The sequence below is a fragment of the Formica exsecta genome, unplaced genomic scaffold (assembly GCF_003651465.1).
Source record: "Formica exsecta isolate Colony F162 unplaced genomic scaffold, ASM365146v1 scaffold333, whole genome shotgun sequence".
NCBI classification, from domain to species: domain Eukaryota; kingdom Metazoa; phylum Arthropoda; class Insecta; order Hymenoptera; family Formicidae; genus Formica; species Formica exsecta.
The window spans coordinates 491,221-511,004 of record NW_021850582.1 but is presented as its reverse complement, the minus strand read 5'-3'; the positions used below and the strand labels follow the sequence as shown (position 1 = coordinate 511,004).

At 34.4% G+C, this 19,784-nt stretch overlaps 2 protein-coding genes across 3 annotated transcripts in view; one reads left to right on the top strand and one right to left on the bottom strand.

The window, feature by feature from the left end:
* Positions 1 to 1,247: 1,247 nt before the first annotated feature.
* On the top strand, positions 1,248 to 4,473 carry LOC115238340 (nischarin). The gene is made up of 3 exons (XM_029812066.1): positions 1,248 to 1,725; positions 1,850 to 2,159; positions 2,245 to 4,473. Exons 1-3 carry the CDS (start codon positions 1,598 to 1,600, stop codon positions 3,208 to 3,210), a joined length of 1,404 nt encoding a protein of 467 aa, XP_029667926.1. The 5' UTR covers positions 1,248 to 1,597; the 3' UTR covers positions 3,211 to 4,473.
* The window catches only part of LOC115238341 (heat shock protein beta-1), a 17,111-nt gene continuing 1,528 nt past the window's right edge, over positions 4,202 to 19,784 (bottom strand). The window contains exons 2-4 of one of the 2 annotated variants that reach the window (XM_029812067.1): positions 13,905 to 14,021; positions 12,497 to 12,686; positions 4,202 to 5,176 (exon numbers count right to left, since the gene is read on the bottom strand). In XM_029812067.1, the coding sequence (XP_029667927.1) occupies positions 4,982 to 5,176; positions 12,497 to 12,686; positions 13,905 to 14,021 (502 nt within the window). In that variant the 3' untranslated portion in view covers positions 4,202 to 4,981. The remainder of the gene's footprint in view (positions 5,177 to 12,496; positions 12,687 to 13,904; positions 14,022 to 19,784) is intronic. The other variant, XM_029812068.1, reaches the window with a different exon arrangement.

Sequence of the window (19,784 nt, the reverse complement as noted above, 5' to 3'; positions counted from 1 at the left end):
AAATTAAACAATGAATCGTATTCCATAACTAGAGAATTATTAACGTTTCGATATGTTTACAATAGAAATCGATTCGAAATTTTCCAAGGAGTAGCTTCCTATACATTTATTTACTGCTAATTCGAGGACATTATGTGTCTAATCCGAATGTTGGTGTAATGAACCGTCCCATTTGATATAGCACCTCGATAGGAAGCATCAGTTACGCCACTGCGGCAACAGGTTGTTGCCAATGAGAGCTGCCATGAATGAGCGAGCGAGCTCGTTTTGTGGTAGCCCGATCTGCCCTTTCGTTAAGCAAAAACAAATTTCTTTCCTAGCTGAATACGCTCTCCGTAATATCTGCGGACGCTCGAGATAAACACGCAAAATCACGCTCGCACTCGCGTGTATTTCGAGATGCTCGTTCGTTCACTTTCTTGCTCTCTCATTCTCATTCTCTCTCTCTCTCTCTCTCTCTCGACGGATATCTTATCGGTGAAACGTTGATAAATTCTCACGATATTCGAAACGCGATTGAAAAAAATACCTCGCTCGCACGAAAGATCGCCGACAGATATCAAACGATATCGTTCGCCGAACATTTTTCTAAAGCGGTCACAAGAACGATTTTTGTTTTATCCTGATAAAACTACGCGTTACTGATAAAAAGATACTGCTGAAAAAAATGGATGATTGTACGCGTGAATATTTTACGAAAAGATGCAGCAGTAACTGTAATATATACATTCGAATCTCTGTCTATTTCTCTTTTTCATTATCTTTTATATAATTATATATTAATGAAATTAAGTACTCTAGTATCTCGTTTCTCAAAAAGTTGTCCTTTAAAGAGTACCGTATACTATCCAAGGACATTCCTCTCGCGCCTCGGAAAAATTCATAACTCAGGTTATATCTTGTTTACCGCACGAGCGAGAAAATGGATTGATGCTCGGGGGAGATAAGAACGAGGAGCAACTACGAGCGAAGAAAAAACACGAAATAATAACAAACTATAAACGTACATACGTCTCCTTCTTCTTCTTCCCTTTATGGATTTCCATCCTCTTCCAGGACAAAGCACCACAGTTTAAACGTACGTACGTAATTGCCGTCCATCGCGCGCTACGAAACTGTAACGGAAGATTTTGAGTGTCGTAATTCAAATGGACGCGCAAGATGCATGAGACGACATCTCGCGGCGTTCTTCGCAACGACAACTTCATAGTTCGATGTCTCGCCGTAAGATGGCAGCATCGGGCGCGGTTTGTTCTCCACACTCCACAGCTGTTCGGTAGCTGTCAAAAATGTTGAGAGATGCGTATGCTCTCGTGTCGTGTCGTAGAGATATGGTTTTGGTTCCACGTTAATCAACGTCGCAGAGTACCCCGCAGCGACAGTGATAAGCAGTGGGCGGGGACACGGAGCTCGATGCACCAAGATTGCAGACTTTGTCCTTAAATGCCCCGCACCGTGCCGCGCTGCGTTTCGCGTTTCGCTCTACGTTATTCCGGAGAGATCGCGCGACGTGGAGGGATAACTTCTGGTTCTCTAATTATCGCGTGAAATTACTTGCCACGTATAAACGAATTGAAACACGCATCGCGACGCGATAATGGCGTGTCTGCTGTCGAACCAGGAAAATGTATGCTTGAAAATACCGTCGGCCGACACGACGGACGGAGTCACGTATTATTGCATCGAGATTGGGATTGCATCGATCAAATGGACCGTGAGACACAGGTAATATTGGCAATTACACTCATTTTCGCCGCAAATATTGCGCACGTTTAGTTTTTCTATTCTAATTAACTTAAGAGACAATGGTCGATCAGAGAAAAATATATAGCTCCTCTTTGTGTTCTAGATACAATGACTTTGCGGAATTGCACGAGAAGCTCGTCTCCGAGCATTGCGTCGAGAAGGATATTTTACCGCCGAAAAAACTCATTGGTAACAAGTGCGAAGCCTTTGTGGAGAAACGTCGGCAGAGTCTCGAAATATATCTCAACGCTGTTTATAATTATTTGAAGAAGGCAATGCCTAGAGAATTAGCTGTATTCCTAGACCTACATGTGTACGATATATACTTTCTGCTACAAAGTATGGCCTTGGAATTCTTTACGAATGGCAATACTCTTCTACAGAGTTCAAGCTATAAATTTAACCCTGTACAGGTGATAAATATAATCTATAGTCTATATTTTTACTCAATGCAAATTTGTATTATGAGATACTAATATCATTCCTGTTTATTTTCAGCTTTATGCGATTAGCGAGAGACTGAAACAACCGTGTCCCTCTTTGGAAGTTGTGGATAAAAAATACGATTTTAGTCACGTTTTGGACTTTAATTCTCACTTAACTAATCTCACGATTGAAGGAAGTTTAGAACCTTATAAAACTAGTAATATTTATTCGTCTGCATTATCTATAGAATTATCCACCTTCAAAAACGTGCAATATTTGACAGTCGATCGATATCCCGTGGATAAAGTCTATAATATGGGAAATCTTCGAGATACCGTGACTACACTAAAAGTTACTAATACTAAGCTCAGAAACATTGTAGAATTGGCCATGTGCGAAGAAGTTCATAAAAATATCATAAATGCCAATGATTCTCATGTATGGTTAAAAGTTACACATTTGGATCTCAGCGATAATCGCATAGAAGTCATAGATGAGGCAATTAAATTATTGCCGCACATAGAGTGTCTGACATTGAACAACAATCACTTGTCTGAGATTTCCAATGTTACGTTATTACCGAGATTATCTCAATTGTATCTAGCATCGAATAATTTTACCAGTCTGCCGGATGATCTTTACACAAGACTCGGATACATCGTATATATCGATTTATCGCAAAACAAATTAACGTCACTCGCTAGTTTCTCAAAGTTATACTCTTTGGAGGGATTGGATGTAAGCTGCAATCGCATCGAAAAAATCGAGGAGGTAAAACACATCGGTCATCTACCTTGTTTGGAGAATCTGAGATTGACTGGTAATCCAGTATCAACAATAGTGGATTATAGAGTTAAAGTTTTGGAGCCGTTTGGTAAGAGAGCTGCCGATATCTGTCTTGATAACGAGAAGCCGAATCAAAAAGAACTCGATACCGTGTCGATTCACCAAGCGTTGCGCATTGCGAGAGAAGGTAAATCACCAACGTTTACCGCATCAGACGCGCCGTTATTTTCCGCCGAAATCCCGAGTATATAAAAATTTTAACCGAGTATATACCGAGTGTATACCGAGAATATAAAAATTTTTTTAATAAAAAAATTTTTACTTTTCTCTTTTATCACGATAAACATGTTACGTGAATAATATTTAGATACGGAACAAAAATGTGTTTTATATTGTAACATGTAAATTTTATCAATTCGATTCGAGACTGATCCTCTTTTTTTTTCGCAGCAAAGCCGCGTAATATTGTTTCCAATCTCGATACTTTAATTAATATTTTATTAGTACGTTTTATTGGCTAGTAGATAACGTGTTTTTTATCACTTTTACCACAATGATTCAAAAAAGTATGCCAAAATAATAAAAGATAATACGACGTCTTCATGTTATAATCTTGTACATAAATCTAAAAGATAAAACACGTTTTTGTCAAGTAGAAGTAAAACTCTATAGATCCATGACAAAAATGTATGAATATAACTTGTACAATTCGTGAAATAAATCTGTAAAACTTTTGCTATTTTATACATGCAATATCGATATAATCATGTGCAATTTTATATCGATTGTTTGTAACAATGAACAGATTTGTCTATCGTAAATTGTATACAGGATTATAGGATATATAGGATTATTTAATATTTTTTTATCGAAACTCTTTTCCTAGAGATAATACGAATACAAAAGTCAATCATGTAATATTATTTATTCCGAAATATAATGTTTAAATTCTCTTGTTTTAAGAAACAATACAAACACAAATGTTGTATAACAATTTTATAATAATTCAACGTAAGAGATTTATTTGTATATAAAAAAATATTTTGTTAATAAAGGCAAATTAAACATCTATGATATGTATCTTGTTATCAATGTGCAATCTAAATACTGTTGTTAACGGAAAGTACGTTTCACACACTAAATTGTTACAAATTTTTCAAACTTATATGCATATTATTACTCACCCTATGTTTCACGAAGGTTCCTCTCATTGTCAGGGAAATATAAATTGTATATAAATTTTCTTATCATCAATTTTTATTTAAACTTGTGTTTGCATTACCTTTAAATATTATGCGCATTTCGAAAATATTAAAATATCCATAAATAATATCAGTATATAATGCTCATGTATATATACACACACTAAGCATTGTGTTATAGTCTTTTAACGTACACCTAAACTAACACATATATATAAGTTAACCATTACAAACAATCGCTTTTCCATACATTTGTAATAATTTCGATTCGTTGATACGCGGTGCACAAGTAAGCAGTATAGCTCACAAATTTAAAAAAAAAAAAAAAAAAAAAAATCTAACTAAAGTATATCTTTTCAAAAAAGGCAATGCACATCTCTCTGAAAAAAGTATGCTATTTTTCTACGAGGGAAGATGAAATATCTTGTGTATCAAAGCTGTATTAAAGCTGCTCGTATGAAAAAGGAAAATATTTTATATCAAACATCTCATCTGATTTTTTATCTTTATAGCACTTCAACATTGATCTCTACGTTTGATTTCTCTTTTCTCTTTTTTAAGCTAATGAAATTCGATACGCATTACTTGACGCGATCGCTCGCCGTTTCTGCTATTTAGTTAAAATTGGTCAAACTTTCTCGCACGTGATAAATCGACTCGTGTCTAACAATAACAATAAGTAAGTTTTATATGTAAGGAATTGTAAAAGAAGGATGAAAAGACTTACGGAAAGATCCAAGTTGGGTAAGTTGAATGGTAGTTGGAACAGGAGTTCGGAGACAGGAAATAAGAAATTGGTTTTTCGACGATTCGTCACGAGTTTACTGATGTGCAATCGGGATTAATTTCTCGCCCGATCCGATCGCTGGTAAGGGGGCTTCCACGGTAAGAACACCATCCTTACTCAAAGAAGACTTAATGCTCTCGGGATTGGTTCCTTTCGGCAACAAGAATTCCCGATTGTACTCTCTGTATACTGATTTGCTCTCCGTCTTCTCCTCGTGTTTAGCGTGGACCTGAAACAAAAGCATTATGTTATTTGAGAGACCTTGTGCACGATATCCGAATCTTGTAATTTTATCACTATTCATACGATTCATTGAGAAACGCAATTGCCTGCAATCATACACAGAAAAAAGTAACGTAATAATTTTAAATCCGGTCGAATCATCAGTTTTAATCAAATAAGCTAGATTTAGCAATTTGTTTATCGTTTCCATGTAGATTTTAGATCTAGATATATATCCAGAATATATATATAGCATCCTGCGTGTTTTTATATAGAGTTAACTTTTATTAGGAAAAAAAATTTTCTAATAGAGAAAGAGAGAGAGAGAGAGAGAAATTTTTTTCCCAATAAAAGTTAACCCTATATCAAAGTAACGCAAGATGTTGCAACCAGATTTTGAATGTGTCCGTTTTTACCTTGAAACTAAAATATATTATGGCTAATAGCCAAATTATGCCGTAATTCTGTAGTATAGCTAAAAAATTTATTATTTTAGCATAGATCATTATTAATGTTAACAATATAGTAATATTTTATTCGCGATTCATAGTATGTTTGCGCGTACATACGCTTACTAATGTAAATTTACAAGTTACGTTAATATTCGTATTGTGTACGCCAAATATTAAAACGTGTCGCGATTGATTTATCATCATAAACGCGCTATCAAAGTAATGGTCCCTTCTCGCACTTTTCTTCGAAAGTCGTATATACGCGACATAATTCTATCGCGAGCAACAAGAAATTATCGTTAGCGCAATAAAATTTTCATGAGTAATAATGATGTAAAACGATGTATATACTTGAAGTGGCTTTCGTGATGTTCTCACAGGCAATTAATTTTCCAGAGAGATCTAGAAATAGGGTAACGAGAATGCACTCGTAATAGTGACCGTATTGACTCATTCGTTCGAGCCATGAGCCCATGAGTCATGCCCGTTTCGTTTGACCAAGCGTAGGTTTCATCTCCTTAGTAGACGCGTATGCTGGTATAACATATCAGACATCGATCTCATTTTTCCGTACGCGAATTACGCATACGCATTATGTTACAAATGCACGCGAGATATATTGATTACGTTTTCGCGAAAAGCTTGTACGAAAAAATACGACATATTTATAAACGCAAATCTATATATTTCGTGTAAAGAATTTTCTTCATGTAATCAATTTTCTAAAATTTGTTGAATATTCAAATTATTGTAATTTAACAGAAGTGTTTATATGATAATACTTAAATTATAAAAATTAATTTGAAACTCTCACAAAATATGAGAGACGTAATTATGTATCAACTTTCAAATTAAAATATTTCTTTAATTATAGACTTGTATCTTATTGTTCTTGCATATCTAAGGTAAATTTCGCGAATAGTACAAATAATAATATGATTATGGCTTGTCGCCAGTTTAGTGAAAACTCATTGACATAGAACGGAAAATGAAACCTCCTTATATTAGAACAGCGACAAAAGTGGGTTATGCAAGCCGCGACATAATTGGGACACCTTTACGTTTTACGAGAGCTATGTCGAGGAAAAATCGAAATGTATACAGCAGGACGAAGGACGAGAAAGACGGAGAAAGACGGATCGAGAAGTGCGGATCGCACCGCCATATTATCTTCAACATCACGTCAACGCAAATCAATATTTTAAAGGATGGTTGCTTTCTTGCGAATCCTCTTTCCATTCGATCCTGTTTTTTGCGCGAGATAAAAATATCATCTTCTATTTCATTTTTTAATGAAAACATTTTGCAAAAGTCACGCTCGGAATGTGTATTTTTCTTGAATATATATCGGTTTTTTGCAACAAGATTATATGGAGCAAGACTCTTTTGTTAATTGACGATCGATAAGAATTTACATTTTATCGCAAAGTGATCGCCGTTGATATGTATACAGACTTTATATACCCCGCGTCCTAATTTTTTTTCAAACCTAACTCGCTCGCGTGACACATTTCACTCGTTACGATCCACATTCTTCATCGTGAAATATTCATCTAGATTTTGAAAAAAGCAATGAAATATGCGGTCGATCTATGACTTATACTATAAAGTCGACTTTATCAAGTTCGAACATATATTGCGCAATATTATCTTTATAAATTACTACCAACTGTGTGATTGTTTTTTTTTTTGTAACAATTTGATGGCTGCATTTTTCAAAATAAATTTCTGCTAGAAACTAGTTTTAAAGTAAATATCACACGAGTGCTGCCGTTCGAAGATGCGCAAATATTACTATGCGACTCGCATATAACATCGTCGAGATGTTTTGTGTAAACGAATGTTGTTATGACGTAGACGTTACATCATGTTAACGATGCGTTCGATCAGCGACGTATTTAGAAATCGCGAAGTTCTTACAAGAGCGAAGCAACTTGCCTTGAAAATCGGTGGTAGAGCGAGAATGTTGAATCACACGATCAAATTAACAAGAGTACTATACTTTTATAACGCGCACGTGTAACATGTGTCCTGGATATGTTCATCCACATTTACAGTCTCAAAGAAAATGATTCTTAATATCAAAAATTTCAAAAATTAAGCCAAATTAAATTTTTTACAGTTGTACAGTCAAACAGTGAAAGAGAGAAAGAGAGAGAGAGAGAGTCGGCGATATTTTTATTTTATTATAATTAAGAACTTGTTCTTCATCACACGAATATTATTTCAGAGTATTCAAGCGAATATTAAAAATATAAACAGAGACGAAAAGATGAATAAAAGAAAAAAAAGGGTCTGCTGTTTTCTGCCGATCACTATCAACAGTAAGTCATGAGGTTGCCTCTCGTCGCTAATCGCGATGATATTTCTTCAAGCGTATCTCGATAGCTTTGTCGCACGCGAAAAAAATGCAGGTGCAGGCTACACAGCCGCGCCCATTAGAGTAGCAGATACATCAAAGACAGAGTTGCGAACGGTAGGTGAGGCCTGCCGTGTGCTAATTGCATTACGTAAAAGCTGTTAATGAGTTAATCGATTTGCTTCGATTCGCTTCTCGAACGTCTTCCATCGCGCTGTCAAGAGAACCGAGAGAGGATCTATCTGTCGTCGTCCGCGATACGTGCCAACGAACGAAATAAACCGGTCTTAACCTTGCGTCATGTGAAAAATTGGACGTCTGATTGTCAATGCTTGAATTGCATCTGTCTATTATACGCGCATCTTTAGCGTTTCTTCTCCTTATTTACCATTGTAAGACCGGTCATTTCATATTCGATTTCAAGGTGATTACCTTGCATAATTTTTGCATATAAATTCCTTGGCACTGCTTCTCGTTCTGCTGACATAGTATAAATGACAGTAAAAGCACTACACAGATAACAAAGACAGCCGATATAATTAATTCTTTGAATTTTTTAGTAACGCTAGTTTCTCGCAGCAATCATTTATATCTCGGTAGCATTTCTTTAAAAATTTTATTTCCTTGCAAATAATCTACACAAAATAGAAAAAGACAGATAATAATTCGTCAATTTATTGTTAATAATATGCGTCGATTTCCTCATAACGAAATATTTCTTTTATGAGGCTTGATGAAAAAAGAATAGTTTCTAATCAATCGATCGTTCGTTTCAAAATCCGAAAAATATGGATTATTTAATGCAGATCGATATGCCAAGAACTGGAACTTTTTTTTTCTAAGCCATGAAATGATTTAGAAAGCCATGATAATTTGCCATGACGTGACGGTCATCAAATCGATAATATGATTTTCCTGTTTTGTATTATATTTCTTGGGATATCGATCGCGCCGACCGTATAAAAGATTAAAACTATCACGCGGAAAAAAGTGTGCGCGTGTAATGCAAAACCGAGAGAGAAAGAGAACGAAGAAAAAGACGAAAAGGAAAGAGGTGTCGTGAACTATAGTAACCCAACTCTTTGCAAGATCTAAGTTTTCGCGACGGATATCGTCTTACGAGAGAGGCGAACGTTATGCAATCTTACCAGCTGTAACCACCATTCATTGAAACGACTGATTTGTCAAACTATCGATTTGTGCTACGCTAAAGAAATTTGAGTCACAATAAACATGACATATCATAGCGATTATACGATTATCTCAAATATTTCGAAAGCTTACGCGCGCCTGCATTTTTATAAAAATTTTACATAGATATTGTTATACATTAAATATATTTCTAGCATAACTTCACTTTCTCTTTAAAAATATAATAATTTTATAATATAAAAATAAAAAATTATAGATAATTAATTTCGTACATTTCTATAATTTTCTTTATAAAACAAGATATATTTAGAGTGAAATATTTTTGATAGTTCCGAAATTTGGTATCGCGATTGTCGAAAATAACGTAAGCTTCTGGCAGCTGTGACTCAGCAACTAAATATAATCATGAATTTTGACGTTCCTACTTCCATTTCATTGTAAAGCAGACCCGAGAACTTAAAAGTTGATTAAAATTCCCATATAATATGAAATGTAAGCTTTCGAGACAGAAAGAGATTACGACGGAAAGAGTTTATCGATATTAAATACAAATTTCCTTTAAATCTAAGCCACCAATTAAATCTCTATCAAAATCCAAACTTAAAACTACATGATTACGTACTATAAAAAAGATACGAGAAAGGGGACAAGAATGTATGTCTTTTCATCGCTTCTGCGATGACGTCAAGTGGCCATAAACTCGCGGGAAATGCTCTGTTCTATACCCTCGTATTCACATCCCATTTCCATCCCGGAACGCTCGTCCTTCGGAGCATCGTCCTTGGTTGAGCCCTTTAAGGTCAGTTTGCGGCACAACCGACCTAAATTCTCCAGACCCTGACCACAATATACGACAAGCAGTTTCGAGCTCTTTTTTAGTGCTGTCAGTTTCCGTCTGGCGAATCCATTTATGGAAGATTATCCGCGTCCCCACGAAATTATTTTATAGAAAGGATTTTTTTTGTCAAAAAAATTAAATTAAATAAACCGATGCTGCACTGAATAAAATTATCTCATTATATTCGCATACAAGAAAAAAAAGAGAGAAACAGCGAGAGATTGAAAAAAAATTAGATTACGCACATATGTGGCTAAGCTTTAAAATAATTTTAAAAAATATGAAAAAAGTACAAACGTAGAAAAAAAATAGAGAATTTATTCGAACATAGATATATCGATGGCCTCTCAAGAAAGATCCACGATAAATGGAAATGAATAAAAAACGAAAACGTACTCTTTAGATTGACATACAGACAATCCAGCAGACAAGCAAATGTTTTGACAGCCGCCATTCAGTTTCCACTGAACTAATATAAACTACTTGAAACCGATGTTAAGAAAATCAATGTTTCTTTCACCAATGAGATATCAATAATTGTGATACCAAATAATATCACAACAACAAATGATTCTTTATTTCTTCGACTTTGATAAAAATTTTATAAATAATAAAATGTTCTCTGTCGAATGGCAAGCTGATACTCTTCTGATTTAAACAAACTGCGGAAGAGTGCAATTTTTTAAGCATCTCGTATAAAATATATCTACTTCGTGATGTGCCTTATTAGTCATGACTTTCAAGAGACCATGAAATTAGAATGAAACAATATTCGAATCGGCCAACCGAATAAATCATTAAAATAATATACTGTGCCTCGTTCGTCGACGGATCTTTCACTATAATCTTCCTTTCATCGCGATCAAGAACAAGAGTGCGATGGTACAATGACCTCATCATCCAAGCATGCATAACGGTAGAAGAATTTTTGCAAGACCTATCTGCTCGAGAAAGAGAGAGAAAAAGAATATACTTAATTTCCACAATTTTATTATCCCTCTCGATGAAACGATCACAATTAAAAGATTGAAATAAACAATTCTATGATTATTTGCTCGTGTTATCAAAATATCAACAAATAATGAACTAAAATGATATTTAGAAGCACAATAAAATTTAATATTCTTTGCCGCGTAAATTAAAGTAATTATTTATTTACTGATATTACATAAATTTTCTCTTTTTTTCTCTCTCATTAAGAGATTAATGATTCTCTAACAAAATTTATTTTCTGTAACATTAAATTTATTAAATTAGCTACAGATGCAGCGTTTTTATTAAATTATTAAAATATTTGTATTGCTACTATCAAAGTGCAGTTACACAAAAAAGACGTCTCGCGTCGTCCCGTATTTCGATTTCGACTCGTTTGCTCACAATGGTCGAACATTATTCCGGTCCGCCGGTATGACGGCTGGCGTGAATTTATTTTCGGCATCAGTTATTTCCGTCCAAGTCGACGCGGGAGCATTAGAGGAGCTCGAAGACGCGCGTATATAGAAATCCCAAGGAATTTCAGCTTTAATATTTTACGTTGCATAAAATTCTAATATTCGAAAAAAGATGAATTCTTATAAATTTGCTAAATTTATATAAATTGACCGTTCGAGAGAGATAAAATTGCGTTTCAGAACTGATCATCGAAACCGCTAAACGAAGCTTCGTCTCTCGTGTGAATTCGGTCGGTTCACTCGATGAAGCCAACTTCCCGGCAGGAAGTGATGTAACGTGAACAATTACGTTCTACATATGCAGTTCGTAAGGATTCGCGAAAAATACTTTGCATTTACACTATTGATTATTTCCCATACTCGCTGATAGAATTTAAATGTAAATTTTTGAAAAGAGAATAAAACAATATTTTCATATTTAATTTAACAGTGTTTGTCTAAATCTTAAATTTTCCATTTAGGATATAAAACTGTATCGTAAAATATATAAGAATAATCGATAATTCCGAGCAATTAATATCTTTGGCAAACGCAAATTAGAAATTTATCTAGAAACAATTATATGGCGGCATGCAATCCGTGTAACTAACTTCGCCGCCATTATGACGGCATATTATGCATGGACCGGCAACTTTGCGTCGCGCCAATCCTCGCCAATTGCGCAAAAACTTGAACCCGATTTGCATCTTGCCAAGTTGTGCAACAGACCATACCGGCGAGAGTATCATGTGCGATGAGTCAACCGTGTAATAATTTCGAATTTCCTGCGTTTGCCAGATGAATTGAGCAGAAGCAATAAATTGGAACACTCACGGAGCAATAAATTGGAATATACAGTAATATTTTGACTAATCTATTGTTCGAGTAAATTAATTTATACGCGAGAAAGAGAGAGAAATGTCTAAAGATAAACGATAACTTTATCAAAAATCTTATTTATATATTTGGACGTAAACAATTTTTTAAATTTTTAAATAAATTTTTGAGTATTTTTTTACAAAGTCAACGGATGCCCAAAATAAACGTGATTAAGACATCTCTCTCGCCAAGATTTAACTACAAAAGTTCCGCTCACCAAGAGCTTGTTATCCACAGTTTTGACGACAATCTCCTCGGGCGTGTATTGAGAAACGTCGAAGCGCAGCTTCAACATCTTGCTGTCACCCTCGTCCTGGATGAGGGGACTGTTGAGGCCATCCAGCCAAGTATGATCATGCTGAGGACTCAGGGAACTGCTATTTTGAGTGCTTTGTTGCGTGGTCGTGCTGTAATTTAAAACGAAAACTTCGATTATCGTCGACGAACATCGCTCGTGTGTAAAATCTAAATGAACGATGAGATGTTGAACACATTGATACGGTGATGAACAAAGTCGGAAATATGTGTGTAACGTAAAATCTGTTGTGCGAGTGGCTATTCTACGGTAGGTGCGATAATCTGAAGTCCCTTACCTACAGTGGCAATGCGACAGACGAGTAACATAAATTCACGCATAAAGACTGAAATTAATTACAAATCGTGCACACAATGTTAACGCTAAAAGGGCCGGCGTCTAAATTTCTAAACAATTTATTTCGCGTAGTAATATCTATTACCGTTAAAAATAAATGAAAAAAAATTGTACAAATTTTTTTTCTATAAACAATATTTAGTCATACTTATTTTAAATTCTAATTAGCGATTAAGATACTCGCCTTGGCCTTTTTAGTGTTAAATGAAAATGACTTAGACCTGACTTTGGTACGCAATACTATAGTCTATGCAGAATCGTGAGGAACATGAGATATGAATCGTGTCAAGAAGGTAACGATCGTCAACGTTCCCGAGTGCGAGGTCACAGAACGTGCAGACATCTGGTCGTTGCACTCGTTCTCTAGCACGATTGCAACTGCATTGACCCTTTGTAGAAAAAAAAATGATGTAATGCTGCTTTATTTATTGCTGAGACATTTAGCTTGTTATTATATTCTCTCAATTTATATATTCTATAAATATAACCGATACTAATGATGCATTAGTATTCAAGAATATGTCTGATTACACAAAAGGAAAAAATTAAATCTTTAATTTGTACATATTTCTTCTATGCGTACTATAATAATTAAATTATATTAAATTTGTATAAGAACAAAAAATTTTTTACCTAACTATGTCCGATTTATCAAATTATTCGTATCCACTTTACTTTCCAAGTTTCTCCTACAAAGGATTAAAGACATATATCCGATATATAAACGACACAGTGCAGGATGAATACTCCGACTCAGAGTTTAAAAAATAATTAATTAAAAAGTGCAGATTAAAAAATTTGCTATCACTATTCCAGAACAAAGCGTCGATCTACTTGGTTCTCTGGCAAGCTTTACAAAATTAATCGGGGGTGCGCGCCCTCGCGATGACATTTTCCGATCCTACAGATTCTCTCTACATCGATAGACTCATTTTCTTTTTTCTCTTTTTGTTTTCTCTAGCGATTGCGTCACCTTTTGAAGCTGTCGAACGCGGACCGCTTTGGCGGTGCTGCAGGGTCGACCTTGTCCCAACCTTTGGCCTTCGAGGTCGTCGACGTGCGATGCTCGCTGGTGCTCGTATGATGCCGACTTCATAGTTAGTCACCAACGTGCCAATGCAGAGAGCCAATTGGTAATCGAGCGCAGGAAGAGGGGTTATTATTATTATTATCGGTTAACTTTTGGTGGTTACAGAATCGCGCAAATTTGACGTTAATCCACACTATCTTCGCTTCTGTGTTTCTTGACTTGGTACAAGTAATTCTACGCGGGATTAATCTCAGCTTTGCAATTTTTTTCTTCAGGCTAGATTTCACCAGCGATTAACAGTTATTCGTCAACCGATTAAATCTTTTAACCTTTTTGATTTCATTAACGACAAGTAACTCTTGTTTGTACTATATTCGTTAAACATGATTTTCTTAAAAGAATGTTGAAAGTTGGATTACAGAAAAGATAGATTTGTAAAATTTATCATATTTTTTGTTCGCAACATCTTATATATAATTTGATTATACTGAAAAATTATAAAAATAAATTATAGAAATCAAGCGCTAATTTTTATTCAATAAAAATCTTATCGCGTATATATAATACAAAAAATACAATAATTTTTAAATGCACTAATGCATGACGCACTGACGCGCATTTATTTCAATTTTCTGCATTCGATTGATATTGAAAATAATACAAAAAACTGAGTGAGTGCGCATTGAGGCGCATTAAAAGTGCATCAAATCGAATTCTCTATAACTCTACGGCAAATCTAAAATATTCTCGAATGCTGGCAAATTCATTTCAAACAAGACCAATGTAAAAAAAGCACTAAAACAATTGATACACGTCAGACACGCAGCAAATTAATCGTAAAAGCTATGTACAAATTATTCGTACAACTTAAGAAAATAATAAGCGTATAACTCGGCAAACACGTATATATAATATATAAATCTTATTCGATTTTTAAACTTGTAAAATTATTTTGCACGACACATCGACATTTATAAAATCAATACCTGCGTTTATCTGGGTGACCTTTCCCCATGGAGATCAATTTTACACTAACTGCTGATATGATCAATGTTAAATTTGTTAACGATCTCTAGAGATAATCGATCGATCGTAAGCACGTTTATCTGCAGATAAGAAAGTGATTTGATTTGATTTGAGTTTTGCATAAAATAACGTCGTCCTGGATTGGATATCGCGATACTGATAACCGGAAGTCGCTTTTCATCTTCGGAAAGGTCGTCGAATCCCACTACCACTAAGAATACTAAAATAGTACGTGATAACGACGTCGTTAGACAATTATACTTGCAGCGAAGATAAACGTGATTTCTCAAGTCATGTTTATCTGTTTACCTTAACTTTCTCTCGGAATTATCTCACTTTGATTTAATCATAAAACAATTTTAATATACTCCGCTATTTTCAATCTCATTTATCGTTCCTCAAAATATTCACATAAATTTAGAAAAAATTCATGTATCTATACAATTATATATAATTATTTAAAAATTACGATTATTGTACAAGTAGATAATTTTAAAAAATGTTTTGAATTGTCCCTTTTATCTATAAAAAACAGAGTACAGATTTTTTCCAATAAATTTATATTTTAAATTTATATATTTTTTATTTTTCTAGAAGCAAAAATTATATTTTACAATAATGTATAAAGCGCAGTAGGAAATAGTGTTTAAGAAAATTGCGACATCATTCGTGATATAAATTTCGTGATGGTCGAATAAATTCTGATAGCAAAAGGATTCTAAGAACGAGATGTCACTATATTCTGTCACGCAATATAACATGTTTAACAGTAATAACGACTGTTTTCCGCGTTTTATTTCCCTTATACGTATAAGTATTGAACGAAGAAGAGAAACAGAGAGAGAGGAAGATCGCCGTCTATCGTCGTCAAATAAATATTCCTATCAATTGCTACTTTCTTTTTCGACGAATCTATTTCGAGAACGTGAATGCATTATACGATTTTTTTCTGATTTCCACTAAATTTTAATCGAATCTAAATTGGAAATGTTGAAATATCATGATATTCGCTAGCAGAAACAAGAGGGTTGAAGTAAAATCACAGGAAAGCTGTGTGGGAAAGAATGTGGTAGAGAACAATTATGCCAGACAAGAGAAAGGTCGGATCTCGTATCGTGAAATCGAGGGAGGTCAACCATAGCGAGCAAGCTCTCACAAAACTTGATTCGTTGAGGAACGAAAAGGCCAAACGAAACGCGGATCACGTCAAAATAACAACTTCTAATTTAACTTCTAATTTAACTTCTAATTTCACATTATTTTGCATTATTATTGCCATGGAAATAAAATGCCTAAATGGCCATCTGTCAAGCAAAGCAGTAAACGTGTTCAGGAAAATAAACGGTAGAGATATAATCGTGTATAAAAACGATTCATGGTAGATAGCGATTATTATCATTTATCAATCACCTGATTTACTCGGCGAATAACAGAAAGATAATCATCTATGTCGCAAATCATATTTAGCTAACTAATTTTATCGACTAAAATAATCGTAGCTAAGGACAATCGAATTAGATAATAGCTATGAAAGAGCACGTTTCGACGCGGAATCGTATTTATTAGCCATTACGCAATATAGATGACTGAGAGTCAATGAATGGCTTAACTGATAATAGTCATATATTGCCGACATTGTGAAATGGAAAGACTATAGTTGTATGCCTAGACAAGAGCATATATATGTGAAAGTAAATTAATTTCCCTTCGGCACGTATGCATCATGTTGCTCGAGTCTTCGATCGTAAAAGGCCGTGACTACCGACAGCACGTCAGTTGTATTCGCGAAAGTTCAAGCATAAAGTTTAACATAGTTCGCCAAAGTCAACTAACAAGCTATTGACCTGCTTATAAGAGGCAATTTCCTGTTGCTACTCGAGTCTCAACGCGCTATCTGAAAGCCTGCCTGTCTATCCGTAAAGGCATCACAAATTCATCTGCACGAGATATCGCAACTATCAAACTTTTATTTTGTATATTTTTAGTTGAGGTAAAAGTAGAGGCAAGAATGATATAGTTATTGACATCCTATCAAGATATGTATCGCTACAAGTTTCCTATTGTAGAATAAGAAATCCAGGTAAGAAAAAGAGATATTTTCTGCTTAATAAAAACAATTAACTAAATTTACTTTTGTATTTATTGATTCGGTCTAAAATTATGATGTTTGGCATTTCCTTTATACAAAAACAAAAAGATTAACAAAGAATTACAAAATACTTTTATTATATTTATAAATTAATGAGCAATTTCGAAACATATAAGCAAAATTGAATTCAAATGAGAATAAAAAGAAAAAGATTTGAATACATGCGTAAATATACGTCGAAAACTATACACCTTACTAAGACAGAATCGTAGTCTATACGTCAAGTCAGGAAATGTTTTCATCGAAGTCTCTCTCTCCACGCACAAATGATGTGTCGTACACACTTGTCTATTTGCGGTAAACGTCCCTGAACGCTAACATTACGTCAGGAACACGTGATTATTCGGACTTCGTAATGGACCATACTCACCTCCTACGAATGTTCTATCGAGAATACGCAATCGATATCGAGCAACTTACCACGGCGCATATTTATAGACGGAATCTTTTGTGAGTCAGTTATGACAAAAATGAATTTTGAAACTACATATGACAAAAAATGACGAGTAAAATTGCAAATAATTAAATTTTGATATATTAAATTAAACGATCAGAGTGTATTTCTAATTGATAATGCATCGCAGATTGTTAAGTTCGACAATATATGAGAATCTCGAAGAAAATGATAAATTAATAAAAATTAATTAATTAATTACGCGATGAAATTGTTTTTTTTTTTTCAAAATTGCGACGAACAACTAAACCTGTCAAAGTATGATACAAATAAAATATAATAAATACCCAATGTTAACGCGAATGTGCATTTGGACGCGAGTTTACGCAATCTGTGCGTAACATACCGAAATTTGACCACCGTCTTATGCCTAGGTGGATAGAGATCCTCATCCAAGAGCATCGTGGATCCTTGCCGCGGTAGCGAGACAAGTCGATACTGTGCAAAAGCTGAACGCGTCTAGCTCTAAAACGTGAGCGATGCGGTTGCCTCGATGTCGCAAAAATTACTGCGTAAAATCGCCTGTAGGCTTTCCGCAAGCTCCTCACCTTTCTTGCATCATGATTTAGTGCTTGATTCCAGTGCCCCGTAGTGGGGATCATTCGCGAACGAGCAATGCGTCAATGTCAATGTCATGTTGATGTAACAACGCGATGCACTGTACTTGAATTTTGTTAAATTTTATCTTTAAAAGTATATAAATGAGAAAAGCGACTGCGATTTACATAAATAACACTATTCGAACAAGGACGTTTTAAATATAACTCAATATTTCTATAAAAGACGAGTAGATATTTTAAGATACGTAATTATGAATTTTATTTTAGTCGATGAGCTTCGAAATTGAGAAAAAAAAAGAAACGTTCTATCAGCGTAATTTACTTTTCTCGTGTTTTCATCTTGCTTTTTCAAATTAAGTATTTTGAATAATGACAATGTTGTATTCAAAACGTGCCACCGAATGTGTACGTACAACAGTGTGTCATCGAAAATGCAATAAATGCGCTCGTTCATCCAACGAGCGCATCTAACGAGACGCATCCGACGTAATTAGGTAACAGACATCGTTTGTAATTCCGCGAACAACACGAGCCACGTTTCTCACAAGAATGTATTTAATTATACATGTCGGATTTATTATGAGTGCATCATCATACAACGAAACAATTACTACTTGCCGTGTAAAATTTTATATACGGATATCACTGGACTATCGATCTTACAAAAGGCTTGTAGAAAATAAACGTGACGTAAAAATAAATGTGTGATGTTCTTACTTTCGCAAAAAAATTGTTTACAAAATAACGGCAATTTAAAAAATTTGTGCAAAATTATTTTACATAAAGAAACGTATGTAAATGAAACACGAAATGGATTCAAGAATATCGTGCAAACGACCGCGTCGCAATTAATTTACACCTTCGATATACGCAAATTCGTTATCACGAAAATCACGAAAATTTCGCCGATAATTACAGATAGTTGCAGTCGATTACATTCGTACGAGCGTATGCAAATTTTCGTACATATATCCCGAGATTATCCGCGATGTTTGCGCGGTCGAGACGCTAAGGAGAAGAGCTTCTGGTTTGCAAGTACAGTGACGGAATCTCTATAAATAGCAAGTATACGAAATGTGCGTGAAACGACGATATCGATGCAAAAATATCGTGGTAATCCGTGAATCGCCACGGCGATCGAATCATGCTACCCGTTGAAAAAAATCTACGAAAATTTGGCTTTTGCGCTGATGATATTTTACAATAGAAAAATATTACAATAAAAAAATTTTTTTACTGTTAATCTGTTCAATTTGTTATATCCAATAATATCCATATAATTTATTTAATATGTAATATCCAATATGTTTTTTAAATCGTACGATGACATGTATGTTATTATTGTTAATATATATAAGTATAAATATATAATTGGAATATATATGGTATATATGAAATTAAAATATAATACATTCTAATATTTAATAAGACAACCACAACATATATATAGTTTATTGCATAATAAATTATTTATTTTGTGTCGGATTTTTTAACGTGATAAATTATCAATATTTGTACCGCTCTTTTCTATTGTCGATACTGAGATTTATTTTTTAATGTTTATTGTTAGTAGTAAAGATATTGATCAAATATTTTAATATTTTATATTTTCTCTGTAAAATATAATTTAATTG

What these genes read in the sequence shown, in the direction of transcription:
- LOC115238340 (XM_029812066.1), top strand. Translation starts at nt 1,598, where the DNA reads ATGGCGTGTCTGCTGTCGAACCAGGAAAATGTATGCTTGAAAATACCG. An exon ending in AAATGGACCGTGAGACACAG is followed by an intron (nt 1,726 to 1,849) that starts GTAATATTGGCA and finishes TTTGTGTTCTAG; the next exon opens with ATACAATGACTTTGCGGAAT. An exon ending in ATAAATTTAACCCTGTACAG is followed by an intron (nt 2,160 to 2,244) that starts GTGATAAATATA and finishes GTTTATTTTCAG; the next exon opens with CTTTATGCGATTAGCGAGAG.